Source organism: Dunckerocampus dactyliophorus, chromosome 18 (genome assembly GCF_027744805.1).
Source record: "Dunckerocampus dactyliophorus isolate RoL2022-P2 chromosome 18, RoL_Ddac_1.1, whole genome shotgun sequence".
Taxonomy (NCBI): domain Eukaryota; kingdom Metazoa; phylum Chordata; class Actinopteri; order Syngnathiformes; family Syngnathidae; genus Dunckerocampus; species Dunckerocampus dactyliophorus.
The window spans coordinates 13,670,220-13,690,000 of record NC_072836.1 but is presented as its reverse complement, the minus strand read 5'-3'; the positions used below and the strand labels follow the sequence as shown (position 1 = coordinate 13,690,000).

General features: G+C 40.5%; 1 protein-coding gene across 1 annotated transcript in view; it reads right to left on the bottom strand.

Moving 5' to 3' along the window:
- The window catches only part of abcc1 (ATP-binding cassette, sub-family C (CFTR/MRP), member 1), a 44,064-nt gene that overhangs the window by 14,833 nt on the left and 9,450 nt on the right, over positions 1-19,781 (bottom strand). The window contains exons 4-25 of the mRNA XM_054758695.1: positions 19,385-19,522; positions 19,177-19,302; positions 18,562-18,623; positions 17,530-17,661; positions 16,940-17,164; positions 16,677-16,854; positions 14,669-14,830; positions 13,748-13,840; positions 12,862-13,065; positions 12,607-12,753; positions 11,329-11,416; positions 11,142-11,211; positions 10,852-10,978; positions 8,367-8,543; positions 5,763-5,930; positions 4,177-4,351; positions 3,792-3,858; positions 3,523-3,649; positions 3,211-3,418; positions 1,031-1,341; positions 696-895; positions 317-443 (exon numbers count right to left, since the gene is read on the bottom strand). Of these exons, the coding sequence (XP_054614670.1) occupies positions 317-443; positions 696-895; positions 1,031-1,341; positions 3,211-3,418; positions 3,523-3,649; positions 3,792-3,858; positions 4,177-4,351; positions 5,763-5,930; positions 8,367-8,543; positions 10,852-10,978; positions 11,142-11,211; positions 11,329-11,416; positions 12,607-12,753; positions 12,862-13,065; positions 13,748-13,840; positions 14,669-14,830; positions 16,677-16,854; positions 16,940-17,164; positions 17,530-17,661; positions 18,562-18,623; positions 19,177-19,302; positions 19,385-19,522 (3,312 nt within the window). The remainder of the gene's footprint in view (positions 1-316; positions 444-695; positions 896-1,030; positions 1,342-3,210; positions 3,419-3,522; positions 3,650-3,791; positions 3,859-4,176; positions 4,352-5,762; positions 5,931-8,366; positions 8,544-10,851; positions 10,979-11,141; positions 11,212-11,328; positions 11,417-12,606; positions 12,754-12,861; positions 13,066-13,747; positions 13,841-14,668; positions 14,831-16,676; positions 16,855-16,939; positions 17,165-17,529; positions 17,662-18,561; positions 18,624-19,176; positions 19,303-19,384; positions 19,523-19,781) is intronic.

The window sequence follows — 19,781 nt, the reverse complement described above, 5'->3', positions numbered from 1 at the left end:
CCAGGGCTGTATATATTTATATGAAAACGTAAATACAAAGTGGTTTGATGGAACTGTTTGCAGGGGAAACTGTGAAAAATGTGTTTAATAACTATGAGAGGTATATTATAAAAGGTTTAGAATATCAAAAACAGGAATTTTACAGCTTTTTGTGAGCGTGTCCATTATTTTTGTTTTCTCCCCAAAACCCCCACACATAGTGGAGATCTACTGTCGTCGATGGATAAAATACAATAATAAATATTTTGCTACATACAGAGCAGGTTTGAGGCACTTCAATAGCAAACTGCATGAAAAAAAAAATGGGTGAATTTACCTGAAGGGCGTAGGAGATTGACAGGCCCATAATACCTGGGCTGAGGTTTTTTCTGGCTATGACGGCAAACAAGGCTGCAGATGACACAATGCAGCTGCCAACAAACTCCAGACGAATTGCCAGCCACCTGCACATAAACAGCAAAATGAAAATAATACAGAGTGAAAGTCTTTCTAAAGAGTTGCTCACCAAGGTGGATGACTTCTAATCTTTAGCATCATATAACCCACACTCTTCTACAGTCTATAGGCTAAACAGCAGTAAGTCTACCATATTTGCAATAGCAGTTACTCATCTGCAAAGGGTACACAGCAGTTCTTAAAGGTAAAGCGTTTATCAGTGAGGAAGGACTTTTTGTACAAATCGAATTTATCTTAACCTGTTTGCCACAATGCTGGGGTAGTAAGCCTTCTGGTTGTGGTCAACCCTCCGGTCGCTCTCTCGGATAAAGCGATCTTGTTCACCAAAAGCTCTGATGACAGATGTGCCCAGTAGCGTTTCATTAAAGTGGGTGTAGATGGGCGAACGGCTGACGGACTCCAGGCGCTTCAGCTGGCGTGAGGATGCCACGTAAAACCTCTGAACAGAGTGGTTAAATAGTCAGAATCTAAAATAGCGTAGTAGTACGCCAATAGGCCTATTTGTAGGAAATAAACCTTGAAGACAAATGAAAGAAGTGCGTGAAATGAAATTGAAGAAAAAATAAAAATTAACCTGAACTAAAAAGTAGAGCAGTCCAAGGAAGGGAATGATGATCGCCACAAAAGGTGTCGCAATCAGGATGACAACACAAGAGCCCACCACGTTAAACATGGAGCCCATGAACATCTTTAGAATACTGGGAATCACAGAGTCAATGGTGTCCATCTCCTTGGCAAAGCGGTTGACAAGGTTACCGCTGGGGGTTCGCTCAAAGAAGGACATGGGTGAGCGGAGGACATCATATAGCATGGACTGATGAAGACAGCGCGACGCCAGGATGCCCCCAATGGACATGGACAGGGAGTATCCAAACACCGCCACCCCTGCAACATCAACATAGAAATGGTAACACGTTTGTCAACATAAATACCGTAAGCCGCTACTTTTTACTTTGTTCTTAAACTTTGAACCCTACGTCTTATTTATGGCCATGTTTAAATCTTGTGACATCTCTTTTACTTCAGAACTACTACTAATCATTTAAATACTGCGCCGCTCGCGAGTCAGTGAGGAAACGGTAGCTCTTTCTTTGGCAGGAGACAGTCGCAAGCTATAAAGGAAACTCACGACAAGCTTGTCAATCCATTGGAAATCGCAGGAGGTCATTACCTAATAAAACAGTCTGACTCATGGTGTCATCTTACAAAGAATGCTAAAATCATCACACAGCAAATTAACACTCAAAAAGGTAGCAAAGAAATATACAAGTACCCAGCGCCATCTGGTGGAAAGAGGCAGCTGAATGAATCATTGCAGCGACCCGGCAGCCATGGCCAATTAAATGCTTTGCTGGGAAGAAATGCATGATGGGAAACCATTAAAATAGTTTTTATTCTAAACACATAATATACTTGTATTGTATATTTCTTACCTACCTGTTGAGTGTTAAGTTGCTGTGTGATGATTTTAGCATTTTTTCTAAGATGACATTGAGTCAGACTGTTATCTTGAGTAATGACCTCCTGAGATTACCGATTGGTTGAGAAGGTTATTGTGAGTTTTCTCATAGCTCATGATTGGCTCTTGTCAAATAAAGAGCTACCTGGTCCTCACAGACTCGTGAGCGACACAATATGCCATTTTATGATGGGGACATGTGCGGCTTATAGTCCAGTGCGGCTTATATACAGTATGTACAAATCTCTTTTTCCCTCTGAATTTAGTGGGTGCGGCTTAAACACCGGTGCGTCGTCATCATCGGAAATTACAAAGATGAGATGATGTATAAAATACAGTAGTGCAATACAGTACAGAGAATCTGTGTGTGTGTGGGAGAGTATTAGTGGGTGGCAATTTTGACAAACACAAACCCAGCAGAGTCACACAATACTGTAACCTAATCATTCCTTGCCAGTTATAAATGAAAATTGCCGCCACTTATAAAAAAAGTCAAAAGTAAGACTAAATAACGGCACAGTCACTCCTCTGCATTTATATAACTGCCATCTTTTGTAACAGAAATCAATAGAATGCCTAAAAAAAGAATCCACACTGTCAAAACAGACTTGCTCACATAAAGACCTGTCATATAATTAATGCGATCGCTCCTTGTTAGTTGAAATGATAATGGCATCTAATATAAAAGAAAGCAATAGTAGGATTAAAAAAAATATATACCTGGGGGTATAATTTTTATACCCACAGGTGCTGCTGGATCGCAGTGCTGGTGCAAAGTCAGGAATGGACTGTTTGTATTGTATTGTCAATATCAATACATATTTTCATATATTGTCAATATATTCCAATATATGCAAGGCCACAATCAGATATTCTTTTTTTTTTTTTTTGCTAATATGGGACTAATATTCAATCTTAATATTAGAGCTTTTTTAAAATTTTTTTATTTATTTTTATTTTTTAAAAGAACCACCGAACAAAGTAGGAACTCTCATGCTTGACAAAAAACATCAGTCAAGCATAAAGACAAAACGTGCATTTTTTTAACAGTGGTACATGTATGCTGTACATTTGACCTGTATTATCATGCATTTAGAAATTATTCCTGACTTATGGTGAGGGAAATGTGCTTTCTGGAGAAAAAAACGCCAATTTTGGACCAAAACAAACCAGATTTTTTTTATTTTTTTTTGTATACCAAAAATCGGCAAATTTGCAGGGGAATGTGAATGCTGAATTGCAAATGTGCAGAAATTGACTGTATTTTAAACAAAATAAAAAATGTGCCTGCTCACCTTGGGATAAGCCGAGAGCTCCGTACACCCCCAGTCTTAGTTGTCTATCAGGCTGCGTGCCATTAACTACGGGGTCGTCAGTCCAAAGACTGAGCCAGTAATTTGAGAACAGTGAAAGCAGGTGATGGGCAAAAAACAGCAGCAGGCTGATGCAGGACAGCAGTACGCCAATGGCTTTAAAATAGGCCCAGAACACAGAAAGCTTGACCTGTGGAGTGAGAAGTCTGGTTCAGCATCAGAAGATTACAACCACATTTTGAGTACTGAACTGAACTGCGAAGAACTCCGATACCGATGAGTTTGCAAACCTACTCGTCCAGTGCTGGCCTTGTCAGCCTCTGTCAGCTTGCCCACATCCGCCTTCTTTTCCTTTTTGTCCAGATCGTCTTTCTCCTTGCCTGGCTGGGACAGTTTGGATGTACTGCTGCTTTGAACAGGACTAATTCAAAGAAATACAAGAGCACATAAATGCACAATATGACCTTCCCTCTTCGTATTATGGTATTTCTGCAGATACCATACATAGACTCAATCTACATTTGAACCAATCCTAACAATTTTTCAGATCTAATTATTCTCACCCAGCAAGACCAGTGATGCTGCCATTCTCCATTCCTTTGGATCCGCTTTTTGGCGCAGTTTCTGAATCTACGGCGGGAAAGAAACTTATGAACAATCATTTACAACACGTGTCAAACTCGTGCCATGGAGGGCCGAGACACTGCATCTTTTCTCTCCAACCAGTTTCTTCGGCAGGTGATGAATGATGAGCTGCTTCTCTCAAATTGAAGGAGGCGTTGATCATTAAAATCACCTGCTTTAGTGACCGTCTGGAAAGAAAACCTGCATTGTCTCGGCCCTCCATGGCAGGACTTTGACACCCCTGATTTACAACCACCTGCGCCAACAGCTCACCTGGCACACTTAACCTTGTGTAATGTGCAATATTCATGAAGTATGTCTCACCATTGTTGTCTTCATGCTCAACCCCAGCGTACGTACGCAGAAACTCAGAAAAGGCACCGTCAGTGGCCATGAGCTGTTGGTATGAGCCAACCTCTGTGATTTCTCCATCCACCATGACCAGGATCAGGTCAACTTGTGGCAGGTAGCTCAGTCCATGTGTCACCAGTACACGAGTCTGAGGCACAGTACAGCCTGGATTGGTCAGTCAGTCAATCAATCACAGGGCACAAATAGCACAACCAATTTAAGATTGTCCCATTAGCCTAAGATACATGTTTTTTGAGACAAGGGATGAAGCTGGAGTACCCGGAGAGCAACTACGGCAACGTGCTGCTCACATCCAAACTAGATGAGGACAAATCACCACAATCCTCTTCTGCGCTCTCGTTTTAATTGATTATGACACCTTTGTCAGTTATATCTCCAGCCAAGAGACTTGATTTGAATTATATCTAGCTCAAATGGCCACGTTGGGTTAAATCTGCACATAGGTGGTCCTCAGGTTACGAGCGAGTTCTGTTCCTAGACTGCAATGCAAGTCGAGTTTTAGTGTAAGTCACAACTTATATCTAATTATACCTAAAATAAGTCCTACGTCACTCACACAGGACACATGAAGAACATAAAATACAGTTACAAAAAAAAATTAATATATCCCTGTGGTTGTCTTGCAGGCCTTTCTGCCTTCTTAAAATATTGGCCAGGCTAGCCTGGAAGGATAACCTTCTCCCAGATGGCCTTGTAACAGTGCACAGAATCCATGACCCCTGTGGTATTCATTAGCATTCAATAATCCTTATCCATCTTTAATGATGGTCACGATAGGCCGCACGATGGCCTAGTGGTTAGCGTGTCGGTCGGGAAGATCTGGGTTTGAATCTCCGTTGGGCGTCTCTGTGAGGAGTTTGCATGTTGTCCCCGTGTGTTTTTTTCCGGGTACTCCGGTTTCCTCCCACTTTCCAAAAACATGCATGTTAGGTTAATTGGAGACTCTAAATTGTGAATGTGAGTGTGAATGGTTGTCTGTATGTGCCCTGCGATTGCCTGACGACCAGCCTTTCGTCCGAAGTCAGCTCGGATAGGCTCCAGCATACACACGACCCTAGTGAGGATACGCGGCATAGAAGATGGATGGACGGTCACCATAGTCCAGCAGTTGGGAGACAAAGAGCGGCCAATGTTGGTGGGCGTGTCTCCTCTCTCTGCTTTTTATGATGGTTTTCCTTTTCTTTGGCACACTGCCACTTGGGAAACATAATGACGTTTGATTGATTGACAGTGAGCTGTAGTCCCTGAGCCAATCAGGACGCAGAACACAATGCGAGGCCGCGAAAGGTGAACTGTACTTTAACATCCAAACACTTTAGCACTCAAGCACTTTAGCCTCCCTAAACTTACGCTTTAAGTGCACAATGATTAATTCTTCTCTTTTTATATCAAATGTTATTGGTCCTATACTAAACATCAACTGTCGTCAGGGACAAAAGATGAAAATTAGCCACTGATTATAATCTTGAAACTTAACAAGCACTGTCCCTGTCCTTTAATAAATAAATAAATATGTATAAAAATAAGATCATACACACCTTGTCCTTCAGCAAGCCCTGTGGGCCAACGACTTGGTCAAAGATGTGCTTTCCCACATGAGCATCAACAGCAGACAGCGGGTCATCCAGCAGGTAGACGGTGCGGTCACAGTAAACAGCCCTGGCGAGGCTCACCCTCTGCTTCTGACCGCCGGACAGATTGACACCCTGTATATGGATCCAACATAGGCAAGTCATGCTGTCTCTCTTTGCAAACATTTGTGGGAAAACGGGAAAGAGTTCAATCAATTCAAGCACTATTATGATAAGATGTCAACACTACAACCAGTCAGTTCATATCATTTCTGTCCTCCAAATATTCCAAGACAAATATGCTTTGAGTTTTTTTTGGAACCATAGTAACTCAGCCAGGAATTGGAACGCCACCTAATCATAAAATTGACAATTGATATTAAAGCCTAAAGGATTAGAATGGGGTGTGACAACATTTCTTGTAGGTAGCCCAATATTTAATATACAAATCACACAGTGGTTTTCTGAGTTTCTGCATACGCACGCTGCGGTTGAGCGTGCAGACATAAACTTGGTTTTCGTATGTCCCACTTTTTGTATGATGCGGTTTTCGACAAAACATTTTCAGTTTTCGTACACCGTCCTGGTTTTTGTACAGGCAAAGGCAAATAAACTAGTCCATTTGCTCATGTAGCATTCCACGGACTTGAGTGCCCACACAAAGCATCCCACTCGTCTTTCTTTTTTTTTTGCGTACAATTGCAAGTGCTGCACAGACTAGTAAAACCATAAATAATAAGTAAAAGTACAAAATTACTACAGTAAAAAGTAAAAAATCTAATCACTGAAAACAGTAAAATAAACAAGAAGTAAAAACAATAAATACAAGAAGCAATAAATAAAATCATAAAATAAAAAAATAACATTTAATAAAGTTAAACTAAAATAAATAAAACCATTTAAAAAAAGAAGAAAAAACACAGGAGGACCACACGACTCACACCGAGTTAAAAGTGAATAAAAGTGGGATTTAAGACTTAAAGCTTTCAATTGTGGAGGCCGTTTTTACATGAGGGGAGTGTGTTCCACAGCTTTGGGCCAACGACGGAAAAGGCCCGGTCTACCCTAGTCTTAAGTCTCGTCTTAGGCACCATCAGTTGGAGCTGGCCTCCAGACTTCAATGTGCTCGCTGGAGTGGAAAATTTGGATGAGGTCCGAGATGTACTGAGGGGCCAGCCCATTCAAAGCTTTAAAAACAAACAATAAAATCTTAAAATCAATTCTAAAACACACAGGCGCCCAGTGCAGGGAGGCTAAAATTGGAGTAATATGCACGCTCTTTTTGAAATAACCCGCCATGGGGCCAAACAAATTTGCGAGTCCGAGCACTTTGACAAAGAAGGTGAAAAACACTATTGCATTCAAGAAAACTCAAAACACAAAACATGTTGTCTGTGTGGTTTTCTGATCGTCGGTGCCTCAGTAATGTCAACAATCGAGTCACCACTAGTGAATTCAAGAAAGAACTCGTAGGAGAGTTCGAAGGTGGTGCATGCGTCGGCAATCTCGCCAGGATGTTTGAGACGTTCACATCAACAATAAGCTCCATCCTGGCTAAGCCAGAAGAAATCAAGGAAGCTAATGTTGCTAAAGGGGTAAAAGGTGCAAACAAAACAAGATTTTTGAGAAGTTGTTGGTGTTGTTGATCCCCTCCACTCTCTTTGCCAATAAGAGTCTTCAATAAAATGTCAAAATTAGGTTATATGTTCATGTATCAATTTCATTTGTAATTTTTATTTATTCTGCATGTTGTCTGCATGTAAAACTGTAATTATTCTCTATAAAGGGTATTTTGTTGTTAATATTTTTGGAACAGGTTCGTTGAATTTACAGCAGAGCCTCGTTTAGCATTTTTTTTCGGTTTACGGTGAAAATTTACGCAAAAATTTTGCCTCGGCTGGTGTGCATTTCCCGGTTAGCGTACAATATGGCGCGCGTTTTGTCGCGTTATTAATACAATGCGTGAGTCCAACTGTGTGCCTATCGTATTTTTAATCACAAAAACATTCTTGTTATCAGCCTGTTACTGTCAGCATGGAAACCGAAACTGGAAGTCATTGTCCCCCAGCTCCGTCGCTTGTCTTCTGTGACATCATCAGCGGTTGACTCTGTAGTTCTTTGCTAACTAACACAGTTATACAAGTGTCTGCTTTTCTGATCGACCACGGCTGCAAAATAAACCACAATGGAGCCAAGGAAGACGCAAGTGCCAGCATTTTGATGAAGAAAGTGACAAACCATTTCAAGACGCAATTCAAGAAAAAGTTGTTTTTTTCATTAATTATCCTCGTTTAATATTACTACTGCATCCAAACTCATATTTACATACATACACATATACTGTATATGTATACACGTACTTGTAGTACCTATATCATTGGTAATATTACCTTTTCCCCTACTTAAGAACAATTCGACTTAAGAACGGTTGTTTGGAACCAATTGTGTTCGTAAGTTGGGGACTTGGTGTATAGTAAAACCAATTTTACCACATTAAAAAAGCAAGACAAAATGAAAGACACATCAATCAGGTGAGGACCAACTGATATTACCAAATTAGGTTTGAAATACCTTTTCGCCAATCTCTGTTGCATCTCCAGCAGGCAGGATGTCAAGGTCAGGTTGAAGGGCGCAGGCTGTCACCACACGTTGATACCAGGTTTCAATTGTCTCCTGCCCAAATATGATGTTCTCTTTCAGTGTGGAATTCTGTATCCAGGCCTGCTGGGGCACATAGGCCACTGAACCCTGCAAGGAGAAAAATTCATTAAAAAAATAAATTAAAAAAATCATTGAAATTAAATCAGTTTTCTAGCTGGTGACAGTAACAAAATAGATGAAATATACCAGCAGAGTAACAAAAAACCTTTGAAATGTCAACACAAAATGTAATTAATTCTCATATAAATTAAATAAAAGTAAAAAACATACAGTCAATTGTACCAATAAATGTTTAGATGAAATACATTGTCACAGATGAGCTGGTCAGCAGTTCAGCATTCCAACCTCCAATTGTCGCTGTCCAAATAATTGTGTGTGAAAGAACATCTCTACCATAAAAATTGTTCTTACATACTGTATATGGACACAAATTTATGACCACTTTCAATGATAATGATATACAGTATATATGCTAGGTTTTCAATGCATCAGATATTCATTTAGTAACATGTTTATTACTGTGGTTGTAGCGTGTAATAATGTACAACTGCAATGCATCACACTCAGCGGTTTCTTTTTTTGCATCTCAAACAGTTCTCGGCGTGATGCAGTAAAGTGGCATGCTCCCGCAAACCATAACATAATGTTAAATTATGCTGAACTAAAGAGTAAGAAACATAATACACTCTTCTCGTCTCCACCTAATCAATACGTGACTATGCTTTAATATTACTACAGCCAAAAATTACGCCGATAAGCACCAGCAGTTGCCTTCGTAGCATTTTATTTTATAGCTTGTCCACTGTAGTCTTCCCATCCAGAATCCGCATGGGGCGCAACCGCATTGGCAGTATGCGGACCGCAACCACACCCCTTTCCTAGACTCCATCCACTCCTGCTACTTGCTGTTCAAGTTACATTCAAATGCAAATGTCTTCAGTTTCAGTTTCAGTTCACGCCCTAGTTTTCATATATTTCATTTTTCCAACAAAAATCTCGCCTCGGCTCTCATACACCATCTCGGTTATCGCACAATAAACTGTAAAACTGTAGTTGGAACGTTGACTCTTGTGATAGGAATAATGTGGCCGGACTACTACCAGGATTGCTTGCTTATTCAGCTATCTTGGATCACACACCCAACACCAACTCTTATATTATATTTAGTATATACACCGTATACCATGGTAACCTGTAAGGTCTAGTTTCCCAAAGTGGGGTACGTGAAAAAAAAAATTCAAACAGCATTACTGCATTATTCTTACTTAACACTGTACAACAAATAATCTATGATTAATATTCTATAATTATGTTTACGTGTAACATTAGTTGCATTGTTTTAATGATTATGTTGTTGTTGTAACAGCACATACACGCCAGTAAATTGTACACCAGTCTGGAACATGTCCTGGTGCATGTACGCTCGTGAAGGGACAAGCTAATGGTGTGAAAGGGATAAAGGTGTTAATAAAACAGAGATCACAAATGATCGAAGAGGATGTTTGTGTGGATTCCCTCCTCTTACTCCCCTCCCCTCCTCCATCTCCGCTCCATTGCATCTTCCAACAAGACCATTCAATAAAAGCTAAAAGTGTCAAATGTTCATTTATCTATTTTACTTGTCATTTATAATTATTTTGCATTGTTTTTTGTGTTAATACTTTGTTTGTCTGGAACAGATTGGATTTAATTGACAATAATTCATAATTGGATTTATATTTTTTCCTATGGGAAAAATTACTTCGGTTTTTGTACGTTTCAGTGTTCGTCTGACCTTTTGGAACAAAGATTAAAAAAAAAAACGACATAGCACTGTACTTAAAATGTGATAAAAAAAAATAAATAAATAAAATTTACTTGACTTTCTTAGAGTTCCAAGAAAGTTCCACCCCTAATACTGTGGGGTATAATGACTGAGAAATTGTGTAAAAATGATTTTCTCTGAGGCAAACATAACTAATGTGATGAAATGTAATGCAACAATAGGTCTCGGTGAGCCTTAACACAAGCCTTAAACTCCACACTTAAGCAGCGTGCAGTGTACTATGCACAGTTTAACATTCAATGAGTATGTGGGTAGGCCGCACGGTGCCCAAATGGTGAGCATGTTGGCCACACAGTCAGGAGATCGAGAAGACCTGGGTTCGAATCTCTGCTTGTGCTTTGTGTGGAGTTTGCATGTTCTCCCCGTGCGTGGGTTTTCGCCAGGTACTCCGGTTTCCTCCCGCAATCCAAAATGAATGTGAGTATGAATGGTTGTCTAGATGTGCCCTGCGCTGGGTGTACCCTGCCTCTCGCCCAAAGTCTGCTGGAATAGTCTCCAGCATACCCCCCCGCGACCCTAGTGAGGATAAGCGGCATAGAAAATGGATGGATGGAGTATGTGGGTAAACACCTTGACGGCCACGCTTCCTTCAATTTTTTCCATCTCTCCAAGCAGGGCAGACAGCAGAGAGGACTTTCCAGACCCAACGTGTCCCACAATGGCTACGAGGGAACCATCTGGGATACACACGTTCAGCCTGCAGACGCATGTGGAATAGGAAAGAATAATGAACGGAAACACGATGAGAATGAAAATCCATTTTGAAGAGCAAATTGCGAGAAGGCCAAGTAAAAGCTGAAAATAAAAAGAAGCTTGACACAATACTTGGTTACACATCAATAAACTGCATGGATACTTACCTCTTCAGTGCTGGTGATTCAGTTTTAGACCAGCTGAAAGTTCCGTCCACTATGGATATACTGCTTAAGGCTGCAAGGTAGAAGGATGTAAAAGGTGTAAAACTAGTAGAATTTCCATGAAAATATGTCAAGAACTGAAGCAATGGAAAGCATAAGAGAAGAAACCAAAAAAAAAAAAAAGACTCACAGCCCGCTACTGCTTTGCGCTCCACACTGTCCTCCTGTAGCTCCTCATGCGATAGAAAGACTCTCAATCGCTTCAAGGAGACGCTCGCCTTAAGAGAGAGTAGCGCAGAGTCAGATGGACCAAATGTTCAGTCTTTTTATGATGGATATCTCTTAATTGTTTTTAAAAGGATGCCAAGTTTTTCTTTGATGTATACAGACTTTTTCCTATTTATTCAAATGTGATGGACAGACATGGATGGACAGTCAGCAAAACAATGTCTGCATTATCACCATCATCATTATTATTATTATTCAGTTATGTGTAATATCGTTTGTATTATTAGAATTATGAGTAAGGAAGATTTTATCTTGGAGCAAACAGCCAATTCGCTCAGGCTACGTACACACAGCCCAATTTGTATTTTTTGTTAAATATCATTTATGTCGTCGTTCACATGAAGAAGAAAAATGCGACTTGCCGATGCGAACGCGAAGCGCCCAGGAAGTGACACGCCTGCACAAAAGCACGACGTCACACGCAGTGCCATGTTGGCGGAAGTAAATATTGCTGCAGTGTGTGCTCTCCTTAGAGCGTTCATGGCAATTATAAGGATTTCATGTAGGAGATTAAGTAGAAAGAGGGCAAGAATTTTGGTTATGGCAGTTTGTGGAGGACTTAACGCTATTAACACATCTGCGTGTGGGCGGATGTCGGAGCCAGGAGTGGTGGGACATTGCCGTGAGCTGCGTCACTGACTTTTTTTTTTTTTTTTTTTTTTTTTTTTATAGAATTTTCGGATGACAAGAACTTTTGCCTACATTGGTGAGGACCTTTACCAATGTCTTGCACGGCAAACCAAGCCTTTCAATGACGTACAGGTCGGATAAAGCGACCTGACCGTTCACACTGCAGTAGCTCGGACACATATCGGATTTATATCTACATCTGAAATAAAAAAATAACATACAGGTCACAAATGAGCAAAAAACAACAACAAAAAAAACAGAATCGGAATTGACCTGCAGTGTGAACATAGCTTTAGTTGTACCACAATTAGGTCCATTCGTAATTTGGTGTGTGTCACTGCTTGTAACTACTTTTTTTTTTTTTTATAAATACAGTGCACTAAATTGGATAATACAAATGTAAAGTTGACTATGTTAGTGTTATTTCATGTCGAGAGGGCTCCAATACTATTTTTGCAGGAATTCACTTATCACGGTCGGGTCTGGAAACAATTAATCACGATAAACAAGGGATTACTGTACATCTTTATTTAACTTGACACTCACTGACCTGCACCATGCTGCTGATAACCATAGGCAACATGTTGAGAGGAAAACGCAAGATATTGAAGAGTGCCAGTGAGACAAAGGCCTTCTGGGCATCGAGCACATTATGTTCATCGACCAGCACATACACCGCAAATGTGGACAATGCAACCTGCAGAGGAAGAGACAAATGTAAAAGGTGATACTTGGAAGGGATTAAAAATAAATAAATAATTTCCCTCCCTCATATGCAGTATACATAATCCTTTGTTGCACTCACCAAAAAGGGTGCACAGACCCAGGTGAAGGTGGACACTGCGCCAAGGTAGGCAGCCTTTTTCAAAACCTGCAGCTCACTTTCTCGGATTTCTGACACCTTGCCCTTGAAGGCAAGCTCCCAGGCATACAGCTTCAACACCTTGATGCCATTCAGCATCTCATTCATCAGCTTAATGCGATTGTCTTTACTTTTCATCTGCGCTACCTGCAAAAAAAAGGCAAATACTCCACTATATCAGTGTTTCCCATACTTTCATTTGTGGCGACCCGCCAATAGTAAATTTGAGCCGCCGCGAATGTATGTGGTGGTGCCTGTTAGGTGGCAGTATACATCATAACTCTGCTTCTTATTCCCCTGCATTAAAAGTGAAAGATTACCACCACCATAAAAGGCGAGGTGTGGAAGCGTGCAGAACAACTGTAAAAGTGTGCATCCCAGCCCTTGAGAAGCGAGAGTCATCATGCTAGTGCTAAAAAAACAGTGTGGAGAACATCTTGCGTTGTTTGGTAAAGCTTAACCTTCCCGGTGAAATATGTAAACCAGGGGTGTCCAAAAAAATATATATATTTTATTTTATTTTATTTATTTATTTATTTTTTATTATATGGGCTAGCAGCACATTGTAGAAATAATAAAAAAAAAATGCCTGTAAAACCAGCAAGAATATAAATATAGAGCAAAAACAAACAACAAAAAAGCTGAAATGTTGATACTAATAACACAATGTCTTTTAATATATGTATAACGTTTGTATAACCTTAAAAAAAAAAAAAAAAGATGGCCAATTATGCAAATTAGACGATGACAAAACGCACGCAATTTCTTCAAAAGACAAGATGCATCCAAATGTATGGAAATAAAAATAAAATGTATGTCCGAGTCTCACCTGGTAGGCTTTGGTTTTCATGGCAATGAAAGCATTAACAGGAACCATCAGAATCATCACAGCCACACCAGCTAGAACAGATGGGCCCAGGTTCTATATAACGAAGGAACATTGGAATGAAGACGAATTTTTAGAACTTTTCCACAACAACATACTGTACACCCATCCATTCAATACCTATATTTTGTTTGAGGTGCTCGTTCTGCTTTGCATTTAAGTAGGGCTGTCAAAAGCGGCACAATTTTTTTTGAGTCACGATGAACGTGCGGATGTTCTGTTTAACACCTCGGCCCGTACCGTAGTTTGAGGAACCGCAACGGTGGATGTGGAGCCGCAAGTGGAAACAAATACTGAGCAGAAATTGACAAAGAAAAGGGTATTTTGAATGTTAAGTTTTAGCTTCAAAACCCTGGCAGATGGCTCTTGCAGCAATACAAAGTTATTTGTATCTCCTGTCGCTGTGAGTTGAGTTGGAAGACGTGAAAAGGCACTGGGGCACGCCAGTACTTTTTTTTTTTTTACTGTCATTTATGCAGTGGTATTTTGATATAGATGCGTATCAATTTGTTTACCACAAAGAGGTTTACAACCCTACTTATGACAGATAAAAAAGGTCTATCTGCGATTAATTGCAATTAATTATGAGTAAACCACAGACAAAATGGGACTACCGCGATTAAATATTTTAATCGATTGACGGCCCTCATTTTAAGTAGAAAAGAACTATATGGTTCTTAAAGTATGACATGGATGTGGGCGTGATTTAGAAAAACTGCATTAGGGATAGGTTAACAAGAGTGTTTTTGCACTTGTGTAAATGCACAATTAACGCTTGAGGGGGACTAAAACAAAAAACGTTTGACACTCGCCAGAAATGGTTGTTAGTGATGGTGCTTGAAAATCATTGCTGGGGATTCCTACCTGCCAGAGAAAGTACAGCGCCAACACCACCTGCAGAGGGGCGGACCATATCATGTTAATATAAGCAATCAGGTCCATAAAGCGCTGAGCGTCCACTGACATCAAGTTGACGATCTCTCCCACTGTGGATGTGCGACGGGCGGCACTGCTGATAACCAAGGCCTAACACAGCAGGGAGGAAAGGAATGAAAGATCACCATGATGCCAACAATTCACGCCCCAAAGCTGGACAGCAAATGTGTGTACAAGAGCACCTGGATACACCAGTATAGCCCAGGCTTAGTGTCAAAAATAAATAAATAAAAATATAGACTTTTGTATGGGCGTCTCAATTACGTACTCACGTTTTTCACCATTTCCAGTAAGGCTTGGAAAGTAAACCCTGCAAAAAAGGGGATCTACTGTACAGCTACGCCGTGCAAGTGCATGTCTGCACCCCACATGTAACGGTGGCAGAGACGGAGTGTGTGCGTGTGTGTGTTGATGTTTGTCACCAATAATGCACCAACCACTGGGTTTTTGTGGCATTAAGAGAAGGATCAACGACTACAATTTTGGTACAATGGTTATGTGTCGAGCTGCTTAAAACAGTGGACATTTATTTGGGAAGTACTCTGTGTTAGTTACTCGTTGCTTGTTGGGCCAACGTTGACACTGTTTGGCTTTGCAACTTTTACTGCAGTTGCATACTCATCCTTGGAAGTGGTTATTCTTCCAGATCAGTTACAATAAAACAACTATTTCTTTCAAGCACACAAAATTGTCTACTCCTGCATTATTGAGAAAAATATTTCTTTAAAAAAGGCAAACACAACAGACAAACAGACAAAAAACTGTGCTATTTGAGGAGGTTGCGTCTCAAGACCACCCCGCAAATGGCAAAAAAAAAAAATGGAATAATTGATACACCCGTAAAAATGTCTATTTTTCACACATTTATCCTGCTAGCTTGATGTGGCCATTCTCCTCTGATTTAGCATTAACAATTGCAATAAAAGTGACAGTTGTAATTATTAGATTAGATTCAGCTCCAGAACCTTCCCCCCTTCTCTTTTCAATTGCCATTGTTCACTCGCGACACAAGCCAAAAGACATTTAAAGTATAAATGATAAACTGTATGTTAAGGTAATGTATGACAATCTAAGATGATTGATGAACAGATGGAATTGGAGTCACCTGGTCATCATGCTAGCACTAGAGGCTAGCAGGCTACAGAAGGCATTTCTCCAACCCGTACACAACTATGGAACATTCAAAGAACACAGAACAAAGTATAACATCTAGACACTTAACAAAAAACATTGTCAGTGTAGCATGAAGACATGCATCCATCCCTGGACTGGTCGCCAGCCAATTGCAAGGCACATATAGACAAACAACCATTCACACTCACATTCATACCTATGGACAATTTAGAGTCCCAATTAACCGAACAAGCATGTTTTTGGAAGGTGTGAGGAAACCGGAACACCCGGAGAAAACCCACGCACGCACGGGGAGAACATGCAAACTCCACACAGAGATGCCCAAGCGGAGAGTCGAACCCAGGTATTGCCGATCTGGTCTATGTGGCCAAAACATGCCAAACACTCGGCCACCGTGCGGTCCTAGCATAAAGACATACACATGTAAAAATCGTGGGTCTTCTAACAGTGGAAAAAAATATATTTTGGCCAATAATCCACAAATTTGCAGGGTTGTGAATGGTGAATCTTGAATATCCGGGGTTCCACTGTAACAAAGCAGTCATGTAAAGCTTGTGATTAAGTACGATTAAACTGAATATTTATATTTATATAATATTTTCTTGTGTGTATGTGGGATTTTTACTAGTTAACGGCCCTAAAAAAACAAACAAAAAAACCCCAATATGCTAAAACAAATGTATTTATTCAGTAGGAACATGGCGGAAGAAGTAGTTTCAAGTTCATTATGCTGTTTTTTTTGGGGGGTTGTTTTTTTTTTTTTTTGCACAATCAACAAGTCGCCCTACTGAATTGACAGTACCTTCCTGTAGACGGCTCCAACGATGGCCGTGCGGAGACGCATGCCCGAAACGAAGCAGACGTGAAAATACCTCTGGAGGATGAGTGACTGCACACAGGTACATAAGAAGAGCAGAGCTGTGTAGAAGTAGCCATGCCAGGAGGGGGCGCTGGAATTGTTGACAAACCGGATCAGCAGCCTGGAGATGAGTAGCGTAAACAAGCATTTGAACAATCTAAAAAATATCAAAACTCATTCATTTAACAGTAACAGTGTCTTCTTACCGGAGGATCTCTGGTCCGACGAACATGAGAATGTCTTGGATGAACTTATAGAAGCAGGAGATGAGGAAGTATGGCCCAAAGGTCAAGCAAAGTGCCCACAGCAGGGAAGGCTCTTTTCTTTGTGGGGTTTTTATGAGTAAGATTTCAGACTCCTCCGCACCTTGACTCTCCTTGTTGTCAGGGTGACGAGCCCGTCTGGGAGAGTACATTGTCTTCTGCTCTATCCTGGGAATAAAAAATGTGAGGAAAAAAATAGTCAAAGTTAAGAGTCAGAAATCATTTTGAAATCAGCTATGGCTTTCTCAAATGGGTGCATTTTGCTCGTTGCTGTGGTAGAATCCAGGTGAATACTGCCATGCTTTATATTTTGAAGCTTACTTTGCACTGAATAGGAAGGCTGTGTGCATGTTTTAATGCTGTGTGATGACTAATTTTCTTTTTTTTTGTTAAAGCAACTATCAAGAAATCTAGCAACAGGTTATCTGGTTTCATTGGACACTTTGGAGACTAGAACATGAAAACACGTATTGCTCTTCTCGACGAGCAGGGGGTCCATGCCGAAGCTTTTCATGTCATGCTGGGCTCCTGACCTTTTGCCCTTTAGACACTCTGCGTTCCAGCAATGGACTAGGCCTGGTACCACTTTCTGAGAACAGTCTTCAGGGTTCAGAGACCACAAGTCCTTCTCCTCTAGAGGATGTTTGTAGCCTCTCATCATCATCCTGGTGAGCAAAAAATCAAAAATAAAAAAACAAGAAAGAATGTAAACAGGCGAAAACCCCGCGCTACACTAAACATGGCCATTAACGTCATATTAAAAGGGATAGTTCGGATTTTTTGACATGAAGTTGTATGACATCCCCATCAGCAGTGTAGTACATCAACGGTTACTTACTCCCCCTCCACTTGGTCCCGCGAGTCCAGTTCTGGTCGGATTTTCGTGACGAGGAACGTAGTTCCACTTAGTCGCTGGGTCATTTAAGAAAAGAGTTCGCTGCTCAAAACAATATGCGTTGAAAAGAGTAATACATTTGCATCACACAAATGCCTCGTCGGAAAAATAAAAATCAGACCTCACAACTCGGCGGGAGACAAATATATCGTAGAGCAATCTGTCAGGTCTGATTTTTTTTGTGCAGGCATGTGATGCAAATGTATTACCGGTACTCTTTTCAACGCATATTGTTGTGAGAAGCCAAACTTAAATGACCCAGCAACTATGCAGAACTACATTCCTCGTCACAGAAATCCAACCAGAACTGGGTGAGTCACCGTTGATGTACTACACTGCTGATGGGGATGTCATACAACTTTAAGTTTGGACCCTCAATCATTTATTTGAACAGTTCTTTTTCTGTATGCAGTGATTATACTTTGTATATCTTCAATGACTATTTCAAACAATATGAGTTAAGAATTTATTTTGGATTTTCTCTAATTTACATTGGGTTGAAATGAGGAGAATTTGTCAACATTGGATACAGAAGGTGAAGGTTGTGGAACACTAGGCCAGCTCTGCATTCATGCAAGGGTGCATGGGAGTTTGCACACCACCGGTCCACAAGGTTTGAAACCACTACTTTACAAAGCCCATTGTTTACATTCGCTCAATGAGTGCTTACCTGGTGATCCACCAGAATGTTATTTTGGAAAGGAAAGACGCTCCCGGCTCAGGGCAAGGATTCTAACAACAACAACAACAAATGAAATATCAGTCAGGCCCAAAGAAAACACCGCAGTGGTGCAATATGAAATACTGAGCCAAACACACCAAATATTATGTATATGTTAGATGGAAATCGTTTCGAGCAGAGTAAAACTTGATTTAATTGAAATGATGCGTAGTCATAATTGTAAAAAAAAAAAAAAAAAAAGATACTATCATTTAATGATCAGAATTCACTATAGGTTTCTTCTGTTTTTTTCAGTACCACATACTGAGTGTACCTGTATTATGTTCTCATTGTTATTATTATCATCATCATCATTATTATTATTGTGGAAATTATTTGAAGAACTATCTGTGGGAATTATTTTCGGATCTGTGCGGCTGTTAGTGCTGAATCATGAGTATGCGAGGATCCACTGCATATGATAGCTGATCAAAATTCAGTTTCAAGTAAGACTGAGGTGGACAAAGGCTTACCCAAGTGATGCATCTCTGGGGAATTCAGTGATCAAGGTGATTAAAGTGTGACATTTGGCACTGACATCTTGGAGCTGGAGAAGAGACTTACCGAGTCTTTCACAACTTGGGAGAAGAGGGGAGGCTGGTCTGACAGGCAACACAAGACCAGTGCAATCAGCAGCAGGGTGTAGTACACAAAGAAAGTGGTGTACCGCCACACACAAATAGCTGATGGCTGGTGACAAACAAGCATTCTTCATTCGTGGGACATGTCGTCGTCACCTGAGGATCGTCATTTGTTGCGGTGGTAGACTTACCTGGTCTAGGGCTTGGAGGACCTTGGACCGGAAGGTGATTGTGGCACAAATCAGGGCCAGTAGCCAAAAAACCAGCAACACTCCAGACGACTGAACCCCTTTCATTCGTTCATACTGAATCAGCAAGGTGGCCAGCAACTGCAGCAAACACATTTTGGCATTTGGTGATTATTATTCTGTCACTTTTTTAAAGACTTTTTATTTTGTTTTGCTGATGTCATCAGGAGGTTGTTGGTCTGTATACCAGTTACGTTCCTATGACAACCCTGTCCGAACTTATATCTAAATTATACTGAAATTAACACCTAGGTCACTCACACTCCTACTTAATTGTATCCCTGTGGTGTCTTGCACACTGAAAGGGGTGTTGCAACGGATGCAAACTGCCTTATTGGGA